The sequence below is a fragment of the Pelophylax lessonae genome (genome assembly GCF_965119305.1).
Source record: "Pelophylax lessonae genome assembly, chromosome: 1".
Classification (NCBI taxonomy): Eukaryota; Metazoa; Chordata; class Amphibia; order Anura; family Ranidae; genus Pelophylax; species Pelophylax lessonae.
The window spans coordinates 411,096,161-411,123,100 of NC_138768.1; the positions used below are offsets into that span (position 1 = coordinate 411,096,161).

Genomic DNA, 26,940 nt, shown 5'->3' on the forward strand with positions numbered 1-26,940 from the left:
AGTTTTGGATTGTTGTAGAGGGTGGTATTGCTGTCTCAAAAATATATCCAAAACTAAAAGGAAAAAAAAAAAACTAAAACCTTTCCTATTGGGGAAAATTGCAATTGACCACTTTCATTTTAATGAAAAACAAACACTTTGAGTTGTCTCTGCAAAACCGTGATCTTCCCTCTGAATAACCATAAACACACAGCCCAGCTAAATGGTCAAGTATAGGAATGCGCTAGCTGACACAGTTGTCTGCTTATTTACCCATGTTTCAGTTTCTATTGACATCTTCAGATTTAAGTTGGGAATTATGAAAGTTGCTGAAATCTGGCAGGACTAACTGGTATAAAGTGCATGGATAAAATAGATGTCCAATCTAACATTTAGATGACTGCAGTGCTAGTGCAAAGGACAATGCATACAGAAAGAAAATACTTTTACCTAGACATACATTAAAATTTCATTTGCAACCTATTCACTATTTCATTTTTATATTAGTCCAATTGGAAGAATATTATGTGTGGCCCTTTAAACATGTGGGCTACATTAGAACATTAGAATACCCTAGAATCAAACTGGTTCACTACCACAACAATAAATGAAAAATGGGCCATTTGTCAAACTTTTATGTCTTTTAGTTAAGCTAGCAGATAACAGGTCAAGGAACATTTTTCTATCTACTTTTTCCAGCTTGCTAATGAAGAGGTTGATTAGCTAATCTGAGTGGAAACAACTTTGAAGTTCTTTAATCTGGTAGACAGGCAGTTTATGGTATCTAAGCATCTTAAGTTCCAAATCCATATTTTTATGGTTCACTGGAGATTGCAATATAGTTAATACATAATTTAAAAGTTGTAGAAACTGGAATTTAACCATGAATTTAACCAGCATACGTACAATCTCTTTAAAACTGTTGCAATAAAGATTGATGGTGATGAAGTAATACTGTTGGTATTATTCACACTGTGAAATTCCCATTCCCATATGCATTTCAAGTTTTTTTTGTACATTTTACCTACATAGACAAATGTAGAATGCATATTTAGACAGAAGTAGATAAAGAATTTGGTTTCAGGATTCTTTGTTAAAGCGAACTTGGCGGAAGCCTAGTTGTACTGACCAGGCTACTGCAGTACAAGGCAGGCCTCTGGCAGTGTCTGGGTGCCTTGAGTCCTCAGGGGGTGACATGCACATTTCAACCCTTTCTAAAAGTGTTGCATCCTTGTCTGGCTCCTTCTGCACATTACTATTGGCCCATCAATATGATTTGCAACCTTTCTGGTCAATAGGAATGAATGAGAAAGTTAAAACATAAGATGGCCAAGTTGCAAGCATCCTCATGACGTTTTGACATTTTGGAAGACCGGGGACACTGGATAAAACTTGTATTTGCAAGCATTAGTAGATAATTAGTGCTGTTTCCTATTTATTACCATTAGGGAACTTAAGTTCAAATCCATATATATTTTTGCAGGTCAAGGTTATTGTAGAGTATATACAGAGGATTTATTTAGCAAGACATTCCCAGCTAAACGAGCAGATGCACAGCATCCATTTCCATGTAGGTGGCTCTTTCTAGTTTCTTATGAATGGCAGAATATGTATTGGTAGTGTTGGTTGTGAGGGAAAAGGTATATTCATTCCAAGCAAAACTAAAGGTTTGTGCATACAGCCATATCGATGCATACAATGTACATAACCAAAAGTGGTCCTTTTAGTTAATGCTGGAAACCTGTTCCCCTGCTGTGAGCTGTAGTTTCCTCCTACATGACAAAAAAAAAAAAGCAAGCACGAGTAACCACAGTGTGCAATGGGCGAACAGGTATTCAACACACTGAAATGGGTTGAATACCGGCAGTGGCTGGCAATCAGCAACATGTCAGAGTTTTAACACATGGGCAGCCTGAAAAACAAGTATTTACCTTCATCTTTTACAGGGCAGGCTCAGCTTACATTTCTCAACTTACTGAGGAGGTCACTTTAATTCTATGTAGTAAGAGAGCCATGTATAGATTACTGGTACAAACATCTAGACAGCAATGGTGCACAGTGGCGCTCTGTATCATGTTATCATTGACCAATGCAGCTATGTAGCCATTGATCAATGCAGTAAGTTTGGATTTTAGGTGATACCCTATGTAGCACTGTCCCAGTAGGGCTTGCTGTGTGATGATTTGTTGGGCCTCCCCTGATTACCTGTAGATAGTCACTTAGGGACATTTCACACATTCATCCTTATTACCAATGGCTCTTTACTCAATAAACAGTCCAGGGGTATTGTTTTTTTTATATTTATTGTAGAACTTGGATGGGAGAAGGGAATAGTGGGATACTCCAACTTGAACTATTTACAGTTGATAAGGACAACTCTCACTTGGCCTCACCAGGGTACTTGTGAAAGCAGTCACGCTGCTTTAACCACTTGCCGACGGCCGCAAGTACATATAATGCGGCGGTCAGCCCCTCCTGGGCAAAGTGACGTACCGGTACGTCACTCGCCCACGAGCCAATAGGGGGCGAGATCCCGCTCATTCCCTGACATCCCCGTGCGAGTGACCGGCGGCTCCGATGTCCGCCGGTCACTCGCGATCTCCCGCTGGAGAGGGAGAAAGGCAGGCGGCTGATGTAAACAAAACCGCCTGTCATTCTCCCTGGTGTAACTGCAGAGACTATACAATCCTGCTATGTAGGATCGTATGTCTCTGTGGTTACATCAAAAGCCATGCCCCTTCACAGTTAGAAGCACGCCCCTAGGGACATACTTAACCCCTGGATCTATTATAAAGTTAACCCCTTCCCTGCCAGTGTCATTTTTACAGTAACAGTGCATATTTATAGCACTGATTACTGTAGTAATGTCACTGGTACCCCCAAAAGTGTAAAAAATGTCAGTCAGGGGTCCAATCTGTCTGCCGCAATGTTGCAGTCCCGCAAAAAAAAAAAACGCAGATCGCCGCCATTATTAGTTAAAAAAAAAAAACAATAAAAATGACATAAATCTTTCCCATAGTTAGTAAAACGCAATAACTTTTGCGCAAACCAATCAAAATCCGCTTATTGTGATTTTTTTTACAAAAATATGTAGCAGAAAACAAATTGGCCTAGAATGTTAGAAAATTTTGATTTTTACATTTTTTTTTTGAGAATTTCATATATAAAAAATGTGAAAAGTATTGTTATTTTTTCAAAATTGTCGCTCTTTTTTTGTTTATAGCGCAAAAAGTAAAAATCGCACAGGTGATCAAATACCCCCCCAAAAAGCTCTGTTTGTGGGAAAAAAAGGACGTCAATTTAATTTGGGTACATCGTTGCACGACCGCGCAATTGTCCGTTAAAGTCACGCAGTGCCGAATCGCGAAATAGTTCCTGGTCTTTGAGCAGCCAAATCCTCCGGGGCTTAAGTGGTTAACCATACTGCCACTTTTATGAAAAGGGTTAAGTCTTCTTTCTCTCTCTCCAGCAACAGACATGATGAACTACATTATCTTCAGGACACTCTCTAGCATCCCCTGACACCTGTCCACTGACTCTTCTAGCTGAAGGGATGGCCCCCTCAGGACAGGCCCCTTGAAACAGATCTGTACTCATTGTATGCAGAATCAGATCCTTTCCAGTGTCTCCCTTTCAGTCAGCTCTGCAGGACCTCTGGGTTCAGTTCCTCTCTAACTCTTTAGGCCTTCAGGTCTACCACCTGAGGCCACATGGCAATTTCTACAGAGGAGGAAGCAGCCGCTCCCTTCCCTCCGGGACTCCTCTCTCCAGCTGAAAGAGCCCAAGCACATGTGCCCTTGGCATTTACAGTATCCAAGCATGCACAGGGGCACTTTCCTCTGCCAATCACCAGGACTGTACTAAATGCCTGTGCACTCATTTGTCAGGTTTCTTCCCACTGTCCAATATGCCTCCCTATTGGACCAGTGTTTAGACAAACGGAACGGCACCTGAGAACCATAAGCCGACCTCACTAGCAGATTCTGCTGCCTGGTAGGCAGAGAACAATATAGATTTACCAGGCAATTTTCTGGTAAGCAGAAAAGATCTAAAACTATACTCTCTCTCTAGCACCTACCTAGGAGGGTGCAAAACCTATATTGGCTAACTTAGGTTATTGAAAATGCAAGCTTTTGAAAAAGAATACATTAGCTTTCTTCATCAAGCATTATAAACGTTTTGCATATATGCTTCCTAAAACACATTTTCATATTTGTTGGGAATTGCTACCCAGTGTGCTATGATATTATAAAAATGAACAGACATTCCTGTTCTATAGCGGTCAATGTGACCCCTATTTATAAAAGAGGTTATGTCGAATATTATGGTTTCTTTAAAGTAACATATTACAAAGAAGCAATCTTGTAAAAATTATATTTTAGTGTAATTTAATACAAAATACAGTTTTAAGAGGCATGTCAGGCTGCCCAGTCAAATAGTCATAAGGCCACATAATGCTCCCAGCACATCAGTCCTGCAGAGGTTTAAACCTCACCCTGTTTTCCTAGCCACGAAAGCTTAGCACTTTTGAATGCAAACATATCCATATTTCCAAAGAAAACAACATCTGAAAGCTCTGGAAATTTGATACTAATTAGAGTGTTGGAAAGGAATGGATGCAAAATGTATTATATGCAGTCAATTCACACCATCAGTATTGGTCCTCTGTTCATATGCGTTTCTCCAGTTTAGTTTTGTCCTTTTTAAAAATACCATTTGATTTAATTAGTAAGATTGGAATAAATATAATTTGGGTGAAGCTTTGGTAAGTGGGGGATTTAGATGGAAAAGCACATCATGATCTAGAGATAACATGAACAGAAAGAAATAGTCTGCGTTGATCATAAATCACAAATCCATGGGAGGTCTATGTTGTTCCATTTTGGATTTTCTTGTTGTTGAAAGACATGCCTCTTAGTTAGGAGAAATTTACTCAAAAACAGAATTTTCCCAAAATCTAGCTAGTTGTAAAAAACAACTTTAAGTTCAATCTCATGACAAAGCATATTTATTTTGGTTATTTTATAAAACAACTGTAAAATAATTCAAATGTATAATGTATAGTGCTTTCAGAACTTAGTATTGTCATGAAAGAAGAAATATATTGTTTAATAGTTATAGAAAAAAAAAAGTAACTTTAGAGTAAAATGCTACCTTACATTGGATAGAAGGAATGTGACTTGTAAATCATGAACTGTCATGCTTCAAAGTGAATGGGAACTAATTAACATAACCTTGTAAATGGATGTACTTGAACCATTTAATTCACAGAAAGATCTTGTGCCAGGGTATAAGCATCCTGTGTAATGACCATGTTAGGATTATGTTGGCTGCTGAGATGTCACATGTGACCGTGATCTGATGAACCCACCCACAGATTAACAGATAACCCCAAGACCTTTCTTCACTGAAGCATACAATGGCTTTTAAACTGGGCAGAAACTGGTTAATTTATCACATTTGTGCAAAAGACATCTTTGAATTAGTGTCAGGATGAATAGGCGTCTCTTAATAAAACAGTTATAAACTTGTTTCTTTTTTATTAAGCTTTGTAGCTGATTTTGCGTGCATGAAGGAAGCTTTATTGAAGTAAATAAAGACTGTCATTTTAGATTAACTGCCATTATTTTTTTTTTATTATTAATGGAGATCTAGACCCTAAGTGAACGACATTAATTCCTAAAGTTCTTTTTAAATTTTCTTCTTTGCATTGCAACCTAATACTGCTAATTGTCTTCTGCCTTTTTCAGCCACTTCCTTTGTACAAACATTCACTCCACAAGCTAAATAAATTGCAGCAAATTCCGGATTTTTTTTTTTTCGATTGTGTATCTGCAAACGAGCTGTGCTAGCACCTTCACCTAAATACTGGCTATGCTATGGATGGATGGATAATGTGCTCACCTGGAGCGGCTTTCTCTTCAGTGATGAATTGTCCATACACTCACTCCAGTATTGGCTGCACACTATTACTCTGGTTTGGCTTCTAAAGGCCTCTTACACATGAGTGGCCAAGGGCAGTAAAAACTGGTGGCTGACCTACCCCCGGGCTGCCTGCTGAAAGGCTAAGCAGCCCAATGCTTTGTGTTGCAGCAAAGGCAAATGTAACAAAACATGCTTTATTGACAGGGACCTGTCAAACTTGGCCATTCAAGTCAATGGGGAGGTGACCAAGTGTTTGATTTACGGTTGCGGTGCTTTAGCCCCAGCAGAAAAATAAAAGAAATGCCTCTTGAACCCATGAAAGCAGATTCTTAGCCACCCTCTGAAAAGCGATCCACTGAGTATTGGCTATTGTGAAACTAGCCAAATAGTAACTAATGTGGATCTGTTGTGTGTGTCAGCACAGCTGCAAGCAGTCATCACTCCGGGTACATGTGATGGATTGACAATAAAGAAGAGCATTAGGGAGATGATTCTCCCCCACTTTCCCCTTAACTGAAAGTACCTGAACAGGAAACTTCATGACAAAATCACCAAGCATTCTTTAACCCCTTCCAACCAACCCTGGTGTCAATTTAAACAGTCGAGAATGCCTTAGGGGGCAGGGGGGCAGGAAGGCTCAGCGATCATGTCACCACTGACCAGAGATGTATAGTAACTAAGTAGAACTACTTCACTACTGTACTTAAGTACTGAAAGGCGGTATCTGTACTTTCCTGGAGTAGAATTTTTTTTTCCTACTTCCACTTTTACTTCACTACATTTTTTCAATGATTTCAATACTTCTACTCCGATATTTTTTTTTTTTGTGCTGCATAGTTACTCGTTACAATTATAAAAATTACCACAGCAGATGGCAGGTTTCATGAAGCTCAAAACATGTGTATTATCAGCGCATACGAAAATAAATGCTACTGTATGTATAAATAAAAGCTGCATTTGAAATAATAAAAAACAATATGATGTTAAAACTTTTGACTTCTTTCTTTAATAACTACATAACACAGTACTTGTACTTTTACTTTCAGTACTTGAGTAGCAATTTTGTTTTCAAAACTACTGGTACTTTTACTTTCAGTACTTGAGTAGCAACATTTTTAAAAAAACTACTTGCAATACTTAAGTACAAAAAATGTTGAATACTTTAGTACTTCTACTCAAGTCACTTTTTGATCGAGCACTTGTACTTTTACTCAAGTATGGGTTTTAGTACTTTATACAACCCTGCCACTGACCTTCAGCCTGGACCAAGAGCTCTCTTTGTGTCAGGAGCATGCTCTCAGCACATAAAAATCAGATGCCCAGTAATGCATATGTGCAGCGTGTTGCCATTAAAGCCCACCTTTTTGCTGCCACATATATAAATGAAATCTAAATTTATAAAAACTGAAAATAATGTTTCAAATTACATTAACAGGTTAAGAAAAACATAATGTTAGCAAGAGCCCCATGGCTAGACTGGGATAAAAATCAGCCTAGACAGCCTACCTGTGCAATTGTATTTAGTGGGCCAAGTAGCAGTAACCTAACCTGTTTTATTTACAGAAAAAACAGGAGGTACAGACCAGCCTGTTTAAAGTAAGTTAAACACATGCTGATACCTAAAACATATTACCACTTTTGCAGCCAATTTGGGATAACACCTACTTTATTTATGTTATACGTTCTTATTCACATGGCATCATTAAAAAAAAAAAAAATATTTTTAAAATGCTGCTTACCTTCTATAGATGTTCTGTTCTGAAAATCCCAGCACTATAAAGCCCTACTAGTTCTCTTTGTTTATGAGGGGGCTAGGGGGATGTGATTGCCATAATAAGGGCAGGCCATAGATGATGCAATTTTCTTTCCTGCAACCATTGGGGGGGGGGGGGGGTTCAGGGAGCTGTCCCTGCTGGGAGAACACAGTGATTATTGCTAGCGGCTACATCCTCTGGTGATAACTGCATCTCAAAAATCTGACATGCTTGCTGTACCCAAGTCGAATGATGGATCGACTTTGGTACAATTAGCCTGCCCATAAATGGTCCAAATTAGATGGTCCCTGTTGATCCAGCTGAGATTTGAACCACCTAGGGTTGGCTTAACCCTTTCTGTACTGTGCAGGCAGATCCTAATTATCACTTGTAAACTAGATTTGACCATTATCCATCCTAACAAAGGGTCAGGGACCTAAAAGTTGGGTTTCATCCATTGCATGTTAATGAGAGGACAGACCCACTCCGACATTGTTCAGAAATCCTTGAAGTCAGCCAGCAGGCCTTCTCCTGCTGTGTGCATAGGAATATACAGTAGGGCTTTTCCCAAATGTGACTACAAAAGTGGAAATACACTTTATATAGAATTTAAATAATCACAGAAACAAGGTAGTTTAGAGAAATACATTTTGGGTTACCTACTTTTTCAATCAGACAGGTAATGTCTGTCAACAAGGCACTTTTATATCAATATAATATTATCTTACAGAGTACAGAATGGCTGAGCAGCACTTCCCTAGGAGGTGGTATCCAGATTACTGAGATCCCCAAAGTCCTTGCTTTTTATCTGGCTGATGGTAGGAAATAGTTTTTGAAGGATTGCAGAAGAGATACCCTTTAAGGGGAAAACTAGTCTTTAATCCTCAGCAGGTACATCTCCCTAACACTGATCCTAATCTCTCCTTAACAAGGAGGTCTCTGATCTATGCCAATATTGTGGGCACACCAAATGACCCAGAAACTGTTATATAGGCACTTTTGCTTGGCTTCCCAAATCTTGCTTGATTTCTGCATCCAATAGAAGATGCTAGCCTCCCCAGGACGGCGCCTGGAGCCCATAAAAGGGGACAAATGATTCCACCAGTGGTTTTGTGCCAGCCTGAGGAAGTAGAACTCCACCTTCAACGTAAGAAAAGAGCCTCTTGTCATTTGATGTGCTGCTCTGTTCTGTCTTAGTAATGAACAATACTTCATGTAAAATACAACAGGCTCACACTATCCACCAAGCACCTTTATACCAGCACTAAAAATTTGTTATCCATTTATTAAAGCATATGTCTGGATGGCAAGCAAATATACACATTTAACATTGAAATGCCTCCGTAGGTTCCTGTGTCTGTTTTCTATGTTTTTCCCCAAGGGCACATTTTGCAGTAGGGTGGCAAGGCAGTAAGAAGGTTTGCAATTTACCATAGCATTGGCAGCCATTCCTAAACCCGCTACAGTAAAACCAGTGTGTATTTGCAGTAAAGCATGCTTGTTATACTCACTGTGGGACCTAAGGGGTTAATCCTGCGTATTGTGTAAAAAAGGCTGTTTGATCCTGTTTTCTCTCTTCCTCCCCTTCTTTTACTGTCCCCAATCCATCTCCTGATAAGACAGAGCCTTTGGAATCACTCTGAACATGCTTAGTTTGGTGTGTATTGCTAGCGATTTTTTTTTTTTTTCTTGGGAGGATGCATGTAAATAGAGCCAATCAACACTGTCCAGACAGAAAGTCAGAGGTCATGCAGCCCCATAGGACATTCAGAGTAAAATAAATACTCCTCCTACAAGCTTTAACCAGATACTGATAGAAGTCACAAGACTGCTATAAACTGCTGATGAGAAAAGGTATTTAGCAGTTTACATTTTCTAAAATAATTGCATTTCCATGTTGTGTGTACTGTGGGAGACCAGATATAGTGAATTCAGGCTCCTGGGTTTAGTAACATGTTAAAGTCCTGTTCCCTTATGAAATGACATTTGGGTGTTGCTACGTCCCACCCATGTAGCTGCAGCCATGGTTCCAAAGAAAAGAGAAGAAGATAAAATGTGGCCACCAAGAAAATGACAGCAAACATCATCTATAATGCCTACAGATTAGTATTTGATAGTCTTGACATCTGCTTCAGACAGCATTTTCAAGCAACAAATGAAAGCATTCAGTGAGCTACTAATACTATCCAGTAAATACAACAACTGTGCCAAAAGTCGGAAAATTGATCCAGTGTTTTGTGTAACCCTGTGCAAAATAAGCACACAGAACTCTGAACGGAAAAGTATGCTTCCTTAAAGCTTGCTGTGTGATTTTTATGCTTCCTTTACTTTTTGCATCACATAAAGACATATTTGGAACTAATCAGTGCTGACTAATATGATAAAATCTGGACTTTTTCTTCTTGACACTTTTTTATTGAATGAGTAGGGGTACAATGTACTCCTACTCATTCACATGGGGGGAGGGCAGGATCTGGGGGCCCCCTTGTTAAGGGAGAATTCCAGACTCTGTTCTGATAAGCTCCCTGGCCCACAGACCCCCATAATCACCGGCCAGAGTTATGGGAAAGAGGCCCATCAACATAGGGACAAGGTGCTTTGGGGTGGGGGGGGGGGCAGAGCCTTAGGATTTCTTATCACTTTATTTAACTGACAGGTTATGTGACTGATTAAATGCAGGTAAGGCACTAAACGAACTTTATTAAATACAGAGTTTTACAAAGTAGATATGTCTGTACGTAAAGGGGAAAGCTGGCAAACCTGCAGGTAACCCACAGCAAAAATGTGCAGAATTGTATAGACAGCTTTAACATATCTAAAACAGTGCAGGAGAAAATAAACAATTGTAACCAAGTTCAAGAAAGGACAAATGAGTTAAGGCCGATATTTATGCATTTTTTTTCTGTGAAACCATGAGTTTTACATCTCAGAATCAGTGATGTGTAGGATTAATATCATTTCATGCTTTTATATACAAATGCCAGCATTGTGAAGGAGGTACATGGTATCTGTGTTTCAACAGAGAAAAAACGTTGCCAAATAATCTTTCATGGCAATTGCAAAACCTTTCCAGTCCATGTAAAGGAATATCCAAAACATAAGTACAGAAAGATAAAAAAAAAAAACAAAAAAAAAAAAACAAATGTCACTATGTGTAAAAACTGCAGAAAACTGGGAACATTAGAAAATGTTTTACACATTTTATTATACTGATGTGATGCAAATTTGTGGAAGGGGGGCATGGGCCTCAAGCTAGGTGACACCATTTTAGTGGATTGGGCATACAGTCCCTTGAATCCTAATTGAACATATTCTTATATAAAGCTTCACTAAATAATCTATGAAATGGTCTGGCCAAGGGTTTTAAGGGGAAGGGTTAGAACCTCTTTTGGGTTTTTTACTTTTATCCAGAGCTATCGAGGTGGAGAGCATGATGTCACCACCCTCCTTCTCCACCTTGTCCAATCATAGAGCGCTTTGCATTCCTTCATGAAATGCAAAGAATTTTCTGATTGGCCACCATGCCAAGTGGCCGACTTCCTGTATTCAGGATGTAGAAGGCTCAGCACAGGATCCAGAAGTAAGTGGAGATCACTGGACTAGCACTGTCTCTTATAATGATTTCCAGCTTCCAGAGGCATCGGCCAGGTATGGCATGTACATAGCTGGTCCAAGGTGGAACAACGTAACCATGTAGAAAATATGCATACCTGGAATCTTTCTTCCAGGTATGCAGGTAAGGCCAGTAGCCATGTTACAACACATTGTCATAGTTGTGGTGTGGTATAGCAAAATTTATATAACAGGTCACGTTTGGCAGGAGGTACTGACACCAAGTATGAGCCATTTATGTGTAAGGGGCCATTACACAACTGTGCTGTAACTGTGTGTAATATACCCGCAGTTGTGGTGCAGTGCTGCAGGCTTTTAATGGTTAACACAGGTGGACTGGAGGCTCTGATCCACTGTTGAAAGCCACTGAAAAGCAATCCACCATACATGGCTGTACAATTACCAGTTAAATTACCGCAGTGTTAAATAGCAAAAAATGGCCTGGTCATAAAGGGGTAAAATCTTCCCAATGGTCAGGTGGTTAATTCTTGCTATCTGTGTCCGTTTGGAGAGAGCTCTCTTCACTTCCTGTACCAATGCCAAAAGAGCAAATCTCTCCAAACTGAGGGAATCCCTGGATGTCACCAGGGTCTCCAGAACTAGTGTCCCCCATTGGAAGATTTCCCCTTTGTTACTTTTCTGAGGACAGCCCAAAATTTGGAATTTTCTTTTAACTTTCACTTTCAATGATAATGGTAGACAGGACAAATAGAGAGAGCGAATCACATAGGCACCTATAGAAACTTGGCAGAATTTGTTTAGCGAGAAGCCATTGGGGAACATACTTTGTATAATATTAAATGCGCACACACCATATCGTCAAAAGCATTGGGACACCTGCCTTTACATGCACATGAACTTTAATGGCATCCCATTCTTAGTCTGTCGGGTTCCATATTGCATCCTTTACACCTATAACAGCTTCAATTCTTCTGGTAAGGCTGTTCACAAGGTTTAGGAGTGTGTTTATGGGAATGTTTGACCATTCTTCCAGAAGCACATTTGTGAAGCCAGGCACTGATGTTGGACGAGAAGGCCTGGCTCTCAGTCTCCGCTCGAATTCATCCCAAAGGTGGTCTTTATGGACCTTGCTTTGTGCACTGGTGCGCAGTCATGTTTGAACAAGAAGGGGCCATCCCCAAACTGTTCCCACAAAGTTAGGAGCATGAAATTGTCCAAAATATCTTGGTATGCTTAATAGTTCCCTTCACTGGAACTGAGGGACCAAGCCCAACCCCTGAAAAACAACCCCACATCCTAACCCCCCCCCCCCCCAACCAAGTGATTTGGACCATTTCACAAAGCAAGGTCCATAAAGACATAGATGAGTGAGTTTGGGGTGGAGGAACTTGACTGGCCTGCACAGAGTCCTCACCTCAACCCGATAGAACACCTTTGAGGATGAATTAAAGACCAGACCGATAGCCAGGCCTTCTCGTTCACATCAATGCCTAACCTCACAAATGCGCTTCTGGAAGAATGGTCAAATATTCCCATAGACACACTCCTAAACCTTGTGAACAGCCTTCACAGAAGAGTTGAACCTGTATGGTTCAAAGAGTGGGCCAACTTAATATTGAACCCTACACGCTAAGACTGGGATGCCATTAAAGTTCATGTATGTGTAAAGGCAGGTGTCCCAATACATTTGACAATGTAGCGTATTCGTTTTTATTTTTATTTTTGCAGTCAGAAGCAGGTTGGATATAAAATAAGCAGCCACATGCTTGAACCAATCAAATGTATACACTGACCACTCTTCATACTTTGCATGCCCAATGATAATATCTCCAGGAAGGTGTGCACAATGGTACTGTTTGTAAAGAGGACTTGGGTTTAACAAAATGTTAGATGCTGAGGTGTAAGGCTCGGTTCACACTGGGGCGGCTTCAAAGTCGCCCGACTCTGAATCCGCCCCCGTGCAGCGTGACTTCAGCGTGGCTTGCAAACGACTTCTCTAGTAGAAGTCAATGCAAGCCGCTCTGAAGTCGCCCCCAAGTAGTGCAGAAACCTTTTTCGCCCCCAAGTAATGTGAACTCAAGTCGCTCCGATTAGAACAGTTCCGTTGCACTGAATGGAGCGCGACTTGTCAGGCGGCTAAGTCACCTGACAAGTTGCCCCAGTGTGAACCGGGACTAAATGTACATCTAAAAAAAAAAAAGTGACCTTTTCTAAATAAATATCAGTAAAGCTGGATGAGAGTGTAACCTGTAAATAGGGTAAGTGGAGTGATTTCAGCTAAACTGATTTTGCTGCAAAGTTTCATACTTTACCGTTGGCAAAATTTTACTGTGACAGAAACTTTATTTTGCTCACCGAACTGCTAAAATTTGCATAGGGTAATTTCATTTTTTTAATTTATGGGTTTAGTTATTAATGTTACCATGTATATTTCACACAACTTTCACCGAACATTTACACATTTTTTTAATTGCCAATACAAATGATCAAGCTGTTTTACCTACTAAAGAATTTGTCATTTTTGTCTATCAAATCCTGAGATTCACACATTCAGAAAGCTATGGCACACAGCTCAGCCCTGTCTGGCAAAACCTGATTTTATTCTGCTGCAGTTTAGTACCACTTACAAGTCCCATATTGTGACTGTGCTATCAAAGGAGCTGCAGCAGATTAATGAACTTATCTCACCTCACTCTGTTCTCTCCTCCTACCAGCATGTTTCTTGTACTGCAGCACAGCTGATTGGCTTGTGTACTGCTTCTCCCTCCTACAGTCTGAGCTCTGCTTTACAGGGACTGTAAAAGGCTGATACCAAATCAAACTCAAGCACTAACACTGCTCACATAAAAAAAAAAAAAAAAAGACATCTAAAGATGTAATAATGCACCCAGAGCTGCATTATTTTATGTCTTTTATATCTGTCTGGGGTTCAGCTTTAATTGGGATTCCAGTTTAGGAATAACTAGTATTTACCAAAATTCACAACTTACTTGCTACTAAGGCATCTTCTTAAAGAATATGAAGCCCCGCCACCACACGTCCTTGAACATTCACTCCATGATCCCCAAGCGTCCCATAATGTGTCACGATCTTCTTCAGATCGAGCTGTTCGAGAGCTCTAAAAGAAACAAAGGTTAAAATAAGACTCTGCATTTTAATGTCATGAAAACTTGGTAAATTGAGTCTACATTCACACTTTTGAATGGGCCCAACATTAATTACATTCAAGAACCCCAGCAGGGGTTCCTGATAATTATCTGCGAGAGGCAGACCTATCAAAAGCAATTGGAGGCTGCCGACTCCCGCAGCTAATCGTGGTAGCTTGGTGCAGAAAAGATCACTGCATCGCTGCATGAGCAATCACATGCAAGCAGCTATGATTAGCTGAAGGAGCCTCCCATTGCTTTCAATGGGTCTCCCTCCAGCAGCTAATCACCAGGAACCCCCATTGGTGGTTTTTGCATGTAACTGGTGCTGGGCCAATTTGTGGCCCGACACCGATTACATGCAAAAACCCCAGCAGGGGTTCCCAGCGATTAGCTACGGGAACTACACCCATTGAAAACAATGAGAAGCTGCCAGCTGCCGCAGCTAGGCATGGCTGTTCAGTCCAGAGATGATCACTCACCAGTGAATGAATGATTACATGCAATCAGCTGCAATTCGTTATGGTAGCCGGTAGCCTCTCATTTCTTTCAATGGTTCTCCCTCCCGCAGCTACTCGTGAGGATCTCCTGTTGGGGTTCTTGCATGTAATTGGTGTCTGGCCCATCCGCAAGTACGAATGTGGCCTAATAAAGCAATGAGTCTTCCTGATACATGTGTTTTATATCATAGCAATTGATTCATCTGTAATTGATAAATTCACCACTCTACAGTATAAATATGCCCCTAAGACTTATCTGCAAAAAATATAACCCATTCTATCTACCAGTTTTAGCTGCTGGATCTTCTAGTTTATAATCATTAATTTTAATAATAAAGCAATGAGTCTTCCTGATACATGTGTTTTATATCATAGCAATTGATTTATCTGTAATTGATAAATTCACCACTCTACGGTATAAACTTGCCCCTAAGACTTATATGCAAAAAATATAACCCATTCTATCTACCAGCTTTAGCAGCTGGATCTTCTAGTTTATAATTATTCATTTTAATAATAAAGCAACGAGTCTTCCTTATACATGTGTTTTATATCACAGCAATTAATTCACTTGCAATTGTTAAAGTCACCACTTTACAGTAAAAATATGCCCCAAAGACTTATATGCAAAAAATATAACCCATTCTATCTACCAGCTTTAGCAGCTGGATCATCTAGTTTTTATTAATTAATTTTAATAATAAAGCAGTAAGGCTTCCTGATAGATGTGTTTTATATCACAGCAATTGATTCACATGCAATTGGTAAATTCACCACTCAACAGTGTAAATATGTCCCTAAGACTTATATGCAAAAAAAAAAAAAATATACATAACCCATTCTATCTACCAGTTTTAGCAACTGGATCTTCTAGTTTTTAATTATTAATTTTAATAATAAAGCAATGAGTCTTCCTGATACATGTGTTTTATATCGCAGCAATTGATTCACCTGTAATTGATAAAGTCACCACTCTACAGTATAAATATGCCCCTAAGACTTATATGTGCAAAAAATATAACCCATTCTATCTACCAGTTTCAGCAGCTGGATCTTCTAGTTTTTTTTTTTTTTTAAAGAATAGCTTTTACCGTTCAGTAAAAGCCTTGACAATACCCTAATTCAAGAGTGTGCTTTCATTTACACTATAAGCAGAACTGAAAAAAAAAAAAAAAAACATTTAGAACTGTCAAATAACCTTACTCTCAAGGGCGAGAAAATGACCCATGAAATTCAAGAACAGTCTTTGTACAATCTATAGTCTTTATTATTACATACATCCAAGGGGATCATTTAGGAAATATATACACACATAATTAGCCTTTCATTTTGCTATTGCAAATAAACTCTTTCTAATTGCAGCAGGAAACCTGGTACCCCACCAGTTTCATGCAGCAATAATAACTGGATCTATTTTAGTCTTCTGAAAAAAAAAAAAAAAAGAAGAAGCAACAGGATGGGTGGACGAGCACAAAGGTGTTTATCCAATGCGGTAATGAAATCACCTCCTGTGTTGCTAATCCAAGAGTAAATGAGCATATATCACATGATGCTATTTCCAGATCCAAATGCAGTATCTTGCCTTTCAAAGTTTCCTCTGTTTAATAGCAATATAAAACATGGTATACTATATGTGCCATAAGCCATCTTAAGTTTCCTAAATGCAACACAATAAGGCTTAGAAAAGCACAATTCTCAAGAAAAAGTGCTTTTTCATAGCTGACACACTTTTTTTTATAATAGTATAGCAGAAGTATTGCATGTAATATTATATATAAAAAAAAAATCACTTAGCTTTATCTTGTGAATGCGGGCAGATGGTTAAGTCTGCCTGCTAGGCGGCAATCATAGTTAGCGAACTTAGCAGGTAATAAATAAGTATTAAAGGTTGGAAGAATAGGGCTTATTGCCAAGAAAGCATTAATAGTTACTATAATCAAAAGCCAGATAGCTTACACAGTGTAATGTTGTCTTGCCTGTTCTGAACTACAAAGCAGATAGAGTGAGATGACTATAAATCAGCTTGAGCTAACCGAAAAGAGAATAAAACTTTATAACTTCCCAGTACAATAATGGGAAATTGTGACAGCCAGTTCACCACCAGATCTTAGCTGCACCCTTACATAAAAATTAGATTGTAGAACCTATACTCTTGGTATCAGGGTGTGAAATGGCACACCTTAAGAACCCATATCTTTTTGAATCTACTTTATATTGATTCACTTATGGCACTTTTTTTTGTTTCGCCACAACTACCTTAATAGAAAAGTAATGGGATAGTAGGCAGGAAAATACTTATATTACTTTAAAAACTTGAAATAAATAACACAGACACCTTAACTTTTGGAAAAGATTGGCCACGGCCGTTTTATTATTGGTTTCAAAAATGTTAATAAATAAATAAATAAGTAAAAACACACACTTGACAACCCAGCCACTACGGCTCAGGCTGCATAAATTAATATAATTTCAGATAAAACATAACTTCCAACCATAAATACATTTAGCTCATTCAGATAATCAGTAAAAAACCGTCCCCCTTTGTTTATATCAACAAAGGTGACCCCCCAGAATAAAGGCCACGACAAACAAGGGGAGGGAGGGATGGGGAACACCACAGAATATGCCTTCTGAGGCGAAGGACCCTCCCGCTGGGACGGAATCCCTTTTTATATACCTCACTAGCCTATCCCAAAGCTTCTTTCTCTGTCACGCGGCCCTGCCAGAAGTCACCTACTGAGCCACATGACCTCCTACTATACAGCTGACTTACCTCAAAACAAAGCTTATGCTTCCCGCTCTTTTCTCCCTGAGGAAAAAAGGAGGGAAAAAGGAGGGAAAAAACAGCTGACCTGAGCCTGACCCCTTTCCCGCCACTCTCCCATGAGGAAAAAGGGCCTATTTTCTGTCATCCCTTTTCCTCTCAGACTATGAATATAACAGGTTGTTGATGCAATGTCCACACATCTGTTTCCATGACACCAATTAGGTTTTAGCCACAGATTGACGTTTTAAAATGGAAGTAAAGGCAAAACCTAACTGAACTCTAAAGCTAATCTCAGCCACATTCTAAGCCAAATAGATCTAACCCTGTAAAGAAAAAAAAAATCGCTATACTTACCTATTCTGAAGCCGCTGCGGTCTGGTCTCCGGCAGTGCCTTCTGTGTGCAGGAGAAAGTCGACAATGGCTGGGAAATGCCTGGGAAGTGATGTCACTCATAGACTTACTATGGGGCATCACTTACCGGCTGCCTCTCCTACACATTGAAGCTGCCCCTGATTATTATTAATAATGTACACGATTTATATAGCGCCAACAGTTTGCACAGCGCTTTGCAACATTAGAGGAAATAGTACAGTTACAATACAATTCAAAACAGCAGGAATCAGAGGGTCCTGCTCATTAGAGCTTACAATCCAAATATCTCAGCCTGGGACCGAACCAGAGAGGTAAGAATAGATATTTTTTCTTTACAGGGCTTAGAATGTGGCTGAGAATAGGTTTAGAGTTAGTTAAGTTTTGCCTTTACTTCCATTTTACGGAGCAGAGGACCTTTTGGGAATATTTGCCTATAGACCTATATTGTGCATGTAATAAATTATTTAACCACTTAAGCCCCGGAAGATTTTACCCCCTTCCTGACCAGGGGGTATTTTGCGATTCGGCACTGCGTGACTTTAACAGACAATTGCGCGGTCGTGCGATGCTGTACCTAAACGAATTTGGCGTCCTTTTTTTTCCCACAAACAGAGCTTTCTTTTGGTGGTATTTGATCACCTGTGCGATTTTTTGATCACGCGCTATAAACAAAAAAAGAGCGTAAATTTTGCAAAAATAGCAATATTTTTCACATTTTTTTATATGAAATTCCCCCCAAAAAAAATGTAAAAATCTAAATTTTTTAACATTTTCGGCCAATTTGTTTTATGCTACCTATGTTTGGTAAAAAAAAATCACAAAAAGCGTATTTTGATTGGTTTGCGCAAAAGTTATCGCGTTTACTAACAAAGGGAAAGATTTTTGTCATTTTTGTTGTTTTTTTTTAACGCGTAATGGCGGCGATCTGCGTTTTTTTTTGCGGTACTGCGACATTGGGGCGGACAGATCGGACCCTTGACTGACATTTGTGACACTTTTGGGGGTCCCAGTGACATTTCTACAGTAATCAGTGCTATACATATGCACTGTTACTGTAAAAATACACTGGTAGTGAAGGGGTTAACTTTATTTGGGAGGGAGGGGCTGTGTGTGTCCCTAGGGGCGTGCTTTCTACTGTGATTGGCTGTGGCTTCAGCTGTAAGGACACTGATCAACGGATCTACATACTAGATCCGTGTGATCAGTGTCTTTACAGCGAGGAGAATGACAGGTGGCTTGTTTACACAGGCTGCCTGACATTCTCCCTCTCCCCCGCCGATCGCCGAGTGACCGGCGGACATCGGGTCCGCTGGTCACACGCGCGGGGGGGTCCGTGACCACGCGGGAGCGCGCCTCCGGCGGCGCGCGCTCGCTCCCTAGACCCTCACAGGCAAGCGACGGAGACCTACGTTAGTTTGCCTGTGAGGGGCTGACCGCCGACGTAGATAGTCGTGCGGCGGTCGGCAAGTGGTTAAATACATTTTTTCCCATCAAACCTGGAGTCTCAATTACCTATCATCCCATTATGTTAATGGAATAACTTTTATGGTGAATGTAGCTTTGTCATCCTTTTATGTGTTCATTTTACTCATTGTTCTACCAGTGATGAATCATCCTTACAATCATAATATAAAGCAATGTCAGTCAGAAAAACTGACTAATCACTGTTATGTTTGTTACTGTCCTGACAGATAATGTTGTAAAATATGCTGAAAAAAAAAATCATAGGGAGGTTAGCAACAAACTACTTAAAGTGTTAAACCCAAAAGTCAAAAATGTCTTATATTGCTGCTTACCTATTCTTAGATGTGGCTGCATTTTTCTTTTTAGTATTTTTTTTTTTATTTTCACCTGGTGAGTTGCTTTGACAGGCCAAGATGTCCACCAAAAGTGGCAGTTAGAGGTTTGGATAAACCTTTTAAAACTGTTACTGTAACTGCCAAAAAGTGTTTGCTGGAGTTCGAGTTTAATTTGTTAGTCATGACTATATAATGTTGCTAGCGTATCTCTCCTGTGATTCACAATGCTACTGTCCAAGGGTAACTCCATTGCTTCACTATCTAGAGAGGAGACATCCTAGGGCAGAAATGTGTTACTGGCCAGATCACCAGGTAAAAAGAAAAGGAAAATATCCTTAAAAAAGAAACATATGCAGGCATCAAATGTAAGCATTGGTAAACTGCAATATAACAAATTTTTGTTTTTGGCTTTATTACAAATTTTCTCTTAGCTACCTGTGTGGTTCTCAAGCCATTTTGTTTAGTGGTTTCTGTCCCATCGATGACAAACACCAATTTGAAATATCGGTAGCCACACAACTGGTATATTACATCTAAAGAAAAAATGTATTTTCTTTAGTTTTGGATTGAGTAAGGGATGGTAAAACCCCTTTCTGTTTTTTTCCTCTTGATTTTTAAATGAGGAATATAGAATGTCTGGGGGTAGGCAGCTTTCAAGTATACAAGGGCCATATTGTTGTATTACATGATTATGGGAAGGAGAGTGCAACTTTGTTATTTTTTTTTTAGTACAGAAATGGTTTATTTGGCATATATGACTAATACACTGTTTCTGGACTATAAACATAGTGTGACGCTTACCGTAATCCTTCAACAATTTTTTTTTCTCTGTGTCCCATTTACTTCCTGCAAAAGACAATCCTTCCAAAATGAGGGAAGACAGTTGTCACATGAACATGTGTCCCCTCGCTTTCTTTTCTGGTGAAACTGTAAAATTTTGGATTTCCCCTCACTTTCTGTTTCACCAACAATGGTCACCAGGACAATTAACGAGGGTCAATCTCCCCAGTGAGGACAAAGACATTTATATTGTTTTGTAAGTTTTTTTACCCCTTCCCTACTCTATCCAAAACTAAAAAAAGTTTGGGTTGCAAAACTAAAATAAAGACAATATGCAAAGACTACCTGTAACAAGCAACATGGCTTCTATAAACAGTAATTAAATGCGTGAAAAGTTATTTCTAAATAGTTGAGATGTTAGATTGAGTTATAGCACTTTGCTTTAGACACTTTAACAAAATGATGGAATGTTTTTATATAAAAATGAATGAATCACATATTCTCCTTCAGGTAGGCCTGCAGGTTAAATGTGAGAAACAGGCATCTGGTTTTCTGAAAACTATTGAGTAGTGAGTCATATTTTGTGAAAATCCTATTTAAGTCCCTTTTTTCTTCTGTAAAAGTGTATTAAACATATGCTGTACAATTTATGATTAGGGAACCATAAGAGTTCCTTCTTCTGAGAAGTATTGCTATATAGGAAGTAAATTGATTAAAATCTAAATGTCGGATAGAATGATCAATCAACCGTATAGTTGTGGAATACCATATTAAAGTGATCACGCTCTTTCAATGATTTGAATGAGTTAAACACATTCAGGTTTTTTAATGTAATTTCCCCACTTTTAAGTTCTGCATATGTAAGATTATATTTTAGCAACTGTGCATCTGGAATATTAGTTAGCTAGTCAGAGCAGCACTCAAAGTTCTGAAAATATATGAAATAAATATCATGTCCTCAGAGCTCAGCAGCTATAGAGATCTGCTTTAAAGAGAACTTATCACCACATTTTGCCCTGTTACTATGCAACGGTTTGTAATCTGTACAAGGTGTACTTACATTAGATTTCTCTGCTCCAGCCATGTGAGCTGTCTAAGCAGAGATAATATCACCACTAATCTAGAAGAACATTGACACTTCCTGGAGTGTCGAGTCCAAAGCTGGCCATACATTATACAATTTTTTTGTTCAATTTCCTTTAGATTTACCTTCAACTATGTAGTGCAAAGAACTGCCTGATGGCATACAAATTGAAAGTGTTTAGCTTTGACCTCATATTATATGGTAAATGTCAAGGAAAATTGTATAATGTATGACCAGCTTTACACTTCCAAAATGCCTGCAACAGTTCCCCCACAAATAGGGAGAATCTCCCCAGGGAGATCACAGAAAGCAATAAAAAATGACAAGGGATCTGATCGTTCCTAAATTAAACACAGTGAAGATCATTTGCAACAACCAAGACATTAAACTATTTAAATTTAACTCAATATTAATCTTTAGGAAAAATCTGCAGATCTTCAATTACTTTCTAAAAATGTCTTAAAACCAGTTATGTCTTCAAAAAGATGACACATCAATGGATAATGGGTACTTTTCAAAGCAATTCAATGTGATATATTTAACCTTACATTATAAGCTCCTTGAGGGTAGGGACTGATGTGAATTTGCAATGGGAATTTGAATGGGTAAGACAACAACTTCTATTAACACGTGAAACACCCTACAGGTAGGTGCTAGGTAAAATGTATAGTGGGCCTTGTCTGCCTAACAGCAGGGCTGTGATTTATTTAGCCAGGGTTTCAGGGCTTCCAGATGTGCCTGCTGAGGGGAGAAGTATCCCCACTGGCTCCTGTGAGAGGCTTCTCATAGGGCAGTGTGGGAAGCCCAATTAAGGGACACATCCCAGCTTGTAACTACCCCAGAAGGCAGATTAGGCTGCAAAGGATTCTGGGAGTGGGTATAAGTTTGGGGGGAAGTGAGTGGCATGGTGTCTTTGGCGGGAGCAGAGTCCCAGGAAGGAGACTTTTTATATTGTCTTTTATAATACTTTTATTGGACTTTCAATTGGACTTTTCATGGTCAATATATATCATTGTTAAATGCTGTGCGGATGGACTTCTTAGCGCCTATACGTATGTTTGTGTTTTTTAGGAAGGAAAGTGCGGCTGTCTCTCCTCCTGTCTGAGGAAGGTGGATGTCTCAGGGTGTCGCCTGAGAATCCAGAGCGTGCTGAGTTGAGCTGAGGGGATCTGGTGTGCCGAGAGCCTGCAGAGAGAGAGAGGGGTCCAGTCCCAGGAAAGCTACACAGGTCGTGAGTACTGAGGATTGCCCCTGGGGGTCTGCCTGAAGTTAGAGAGGACCACTTCGGAAGAGGTTCTGGGATCCAGTGTCAGCAAGCTGTAAAGGGGGTACCTAGGTTGAGGACCCTGAAGCTACAGAGGGGGTACATAGTCAGTGGACCCTGAAGAGTTCAAGGACAAAGGGGGCACCTGCAGTTTGGGCCCTGAATGGTATAGAGCGTGCCAGTTAAAGTGACAGCTATACAGAGTTCTACTTGATACTACCTCAAGCTGTGTCAGGCGGGGGGAAAGTATTCAGTGACTTTCACAGTACAACAGTGTCAGGAGTTCTACAGTTCTCAGGCTTGGATCTTCTGGACTATAAGTCGAGGATTCAGCACTTCTTTTGTTCTACAGTGTTCTCAGTGTGTCCCAGATCCGTGTGTAGCAAGGTTTCCAGGTCTATGGCCTGATGTGGGTCTGCCATTAGTACCGCAATCCTCTCCAGCCCATGTGAGCTGAGTCCCCAGGTGTGACAACTGAAGCAGCAACAACTCCGGCATCTTTGTTTGTGGTTTTTATTGGAATTAGGGGATGGGAGAAGGGGATGAGTGGGATACTCCTTGAGGCTTAACTAATTACAATTGGGACTTTACTTCTGAAATGCCCGTTGGCGCTTCCTTGACGCCAGCCAACGCTCACTGACTGGCATCAAGGAAGCGCCAACGGGCATTTCAGAAGTAAAGTCCCAATTGTAATTAGTTAAGACTCAAGGAGTATCCCACTCATCCCCTTCTCCCTTCCCCTAATTCCAATAAAAAGCACAAACAAAGATGCCGGAGTTGTTGCTGCTTCAGTTGTCACACCTGGGGACTCAGCTCACATGGGCTGGAGAGGATTCCGGTACTAATGGCAGACCCACATCAGGCCATAGACCTGGAAACCTTGCTACACACGGATCTGGGATTTCACATATAATATAATATAATATGCTTACCAGTAAACAAAACATTTTTCCAGTCTGCCCCATTAATCTAATTATTCCTTCACTGGGTGCTACCATCTTGCCTCTCACACACACACACACACACACAACATAGGAAGGGTAAAGTGTAGCTGTCAATCACATTCATTGAGGCCATGTTATTCCTCTGGCAGTCAGGTGTCACTGCTTTCTGCATATGTCGGTTGTCCGGTGAGGTGACAAAGATGGAGGTGAGGTATTAACTACATACTTTTGGTAAAACGTCAACAACACATGCATATCAGTGACAGCACTGTTCAGTGGGCTTAAATTGCATGTTTGGGGAAAGGAATGTGTGCATTTGAAACAACTGATGGCAAAGATAACACTATGCTTACATGCTTTAGGAATTAATGGGGCTACTGAAAGTGCAACAACTACAATCCATTGACTATGAACTGCTACACCAAAAAAAAAAAAAAAAAGACAGCTTATTTATATGGAGTCAGATATATTTTGGAAATTATAGTCTTAATTCCTATATAATAACATATCTATGCTTTAGGACTCATGCCAAGACATTCACATTAGAAGATATGCCTTTTCCTTAGTTTGCCATGGGAATACATTCCTTCTTTTCCTCTTACTACTCTCTAGCTTCTCTTCTACCCCTTTTAATGTTCTTTTTCTTACTCCCTACCCCCAACACTTTGACTCCCCCCATCCCAGTACCAAAAAATGCACAGCCCTCTTGGAACTCTAAAGAACTAGATAAGTCCCATACCAAATAATATGTAAATTAATTACAGAAAGAACATATTTGTGGCGTGTTATAGCACCAAGTTCTCTTCATTCCTTAAATTTTCATGGTAATTTACTACTTACACTTATAATGGACCTAATCTGTCTATTCCCAAAGATTTCCATTCAGTCATGTCTTTCACTGTCTTTATACAAATGTAAACTTCATCAAAAAGAATTTAAAAAAGACAATTCACTGTATGTTCACCCCAACAAGTTTTAATAGAATCTTCTGTTGCATTTTAAAAAAGAGACTTCTGACCCAGAGCACCACTTTCCTATGCCACCTGTAGACTCCCTACCTTTACCTTTTATACCCCATATACTTGTCTAATTCCTAATTCTTCTGTCCCTGAGTCTTCCTTTTTTGGACATATTAATAACCTCTTAAAAGTTCCTAAACCACATGTTCCTCCAACATAAATGAAGGCAAAAAGTCTCTATGGTAAACAGAAAAGTAAGGATGTAGGGATGTTACCTATCATTCAAAATGGTCTAATAAAATCAAGTTACTTAGTAGTGATGGACACTTTACAAAAAAATCTACAGCAAAATCCTATAGAATTAAAAAAGTCTAAGTTGTTGGTATATTGAAAACAAACAAAAAAAGAGTACAAATACAGTGATACCTCGGTTCACGAACGCTTCTGTTCACGAACAACTCGGTTCACGAACAGAAAAGTTCATAAAAATATGCTCCAGTTCACGAACTCCGCTTCGGTTCACGAACAGGAGCCTTGGCCATTTTAATGATATTTCCAGGCTGTCACATGGTCGTGACTTCCTGTAGGAAGATCGTGGAGAAAAGAAGAGACACAGAAAGAAGTACTGTTAGTACTGTGAAGACACTTTTTGCTTTTTAGTGTTCTTTTTAGCATATACAGTACTGTACTGTACTACTGTACTGTACTGTACAATACTGTACAGTACTTGTGTACAATACTGTACTTACTGTATTGTATTTCACAGCCTCCCACCTGCCTTCCTCCATGCCAGAAGTCATCTCAAGCAAGGTTAGTGTTCTCTCTTTATACATTACTATACTGTACTAATGTGTATTGTAATTTGTTTCATATTTTTGTGCTTCAAAAACCCCCAAAAAAAGGTCAGAACGGATTAACCGGATTTACATTGACCCCTATGGGAAAATGTGCCTCGGTTCACAACCAATTCGGTTCACGACCAGAGTCAGTTCACGCTTTAAGTTCGTGAACCGAGGTATCACTGTACGATATACCTGTTAGTGTGTATTGGTCATTCTGTTAGTGTGTATTGGTCCAAAAACTGTTCAGTAAGCATGCTAACATCTCTCTTTCTGATCATAAAGAATTTACCGGAAAAAAAAAAAGAAAAAGAGACCTGTGGTTTTGACCCAATGGTATAACTACTGTGTTTGGACATGACAGGATAGATGACATCTGGTATGACTGCCCTACACCTTAGGTATGATTGTGTGTAGGGGTACACCCAATAATACAGTTTGTGAACAAGTGCTATCAAAAGTCTCCACACACATAATTACATGTTTGAAGGCTAACAATGAGCACTGTAATGATGGCAGCTCATCACAATACACCCACAATTACATAACCTTGCATATGGGCCTGGAATATCAAAGGCACACTTTTGTTAAGACCTCCCCAGTGATTTACTGGTGTTATTAACATCAGCATGGAGGAAAATGTCTGCAATGCCCTTGTAATATGACTTGTAAGAGCTCGGGTAGAATGATATGGATAGGAGCTACAACATTCAACAACAATGAACCTAAATATAGCTGTGAAAAAGGGGATATGGAGAGATAAACTAAAGAGGGCCCTTCAACTTGCTATACATAAAAATAGAATGCAATCAAATCTATGAAATAACAAATAAAAACACTATAAAGCTGGTTTTGATTTTATCAACTCCACCAATGCTAGGTATATGTATTTTTCCAATGGTCTCAAAAGGTCTTCCCAAATATTATCCAGCTATATTGAAAAATAACTAACTAGTAACAGCGTAAAGAGGAGGTCTTGTCTCCCCTCCCAAAAAATGTAAAGTCAGCAGCTACAAATACTGTAGCTGCTGACTTTTAATATAAGGACACTCACCTGTCCAGGGATCCAGCGATGTCCTCATCTGAGCCGATTCTTTAATCAGCTTCAGGTGCAGGTGCTGGCATCCTAAGTAAGCACATGAGCTGAGCTTTATGAATGGTCCCGCAGTCTTCTGGGACCTGTGATGTGTCCCAGAAAGCTGCGGGGGAAGGAGAGGGAGCCAAACTTCCGCTGAGATTGCCGCAATGTTCTGA

At 39.6% G+C, this 26,940-nt stretch overlaps 1 protein-coding gene across 2 annotated transcripts in view; it reads right to left on the reverse strand.

Annotated features, from left to right (window-relative positions):
* The window catches only part of ADAMTSL1 (ADAMTS like 1), a gene marked incomplete at its 3' end in the record, with an annotated part of 475,788 nt that overhangs the window by 361,055 nt on the left and 87,793 nt on the right, over window positions 1–26,940 (reverse strand). For both annotated transcript variants that reach the window (XM_082260455.1, XM_082260456.1), the window contains exon 2: window positions 14,222–14,349. In XM_082260455.1, coding sequence (XP_082116581.1) covers window positions 14,222–14,349 — 128 coding nt within the window. The remainder of the gene's footprint in view (window positions 1–14,221; window positions 14,350–26,940) is intronic.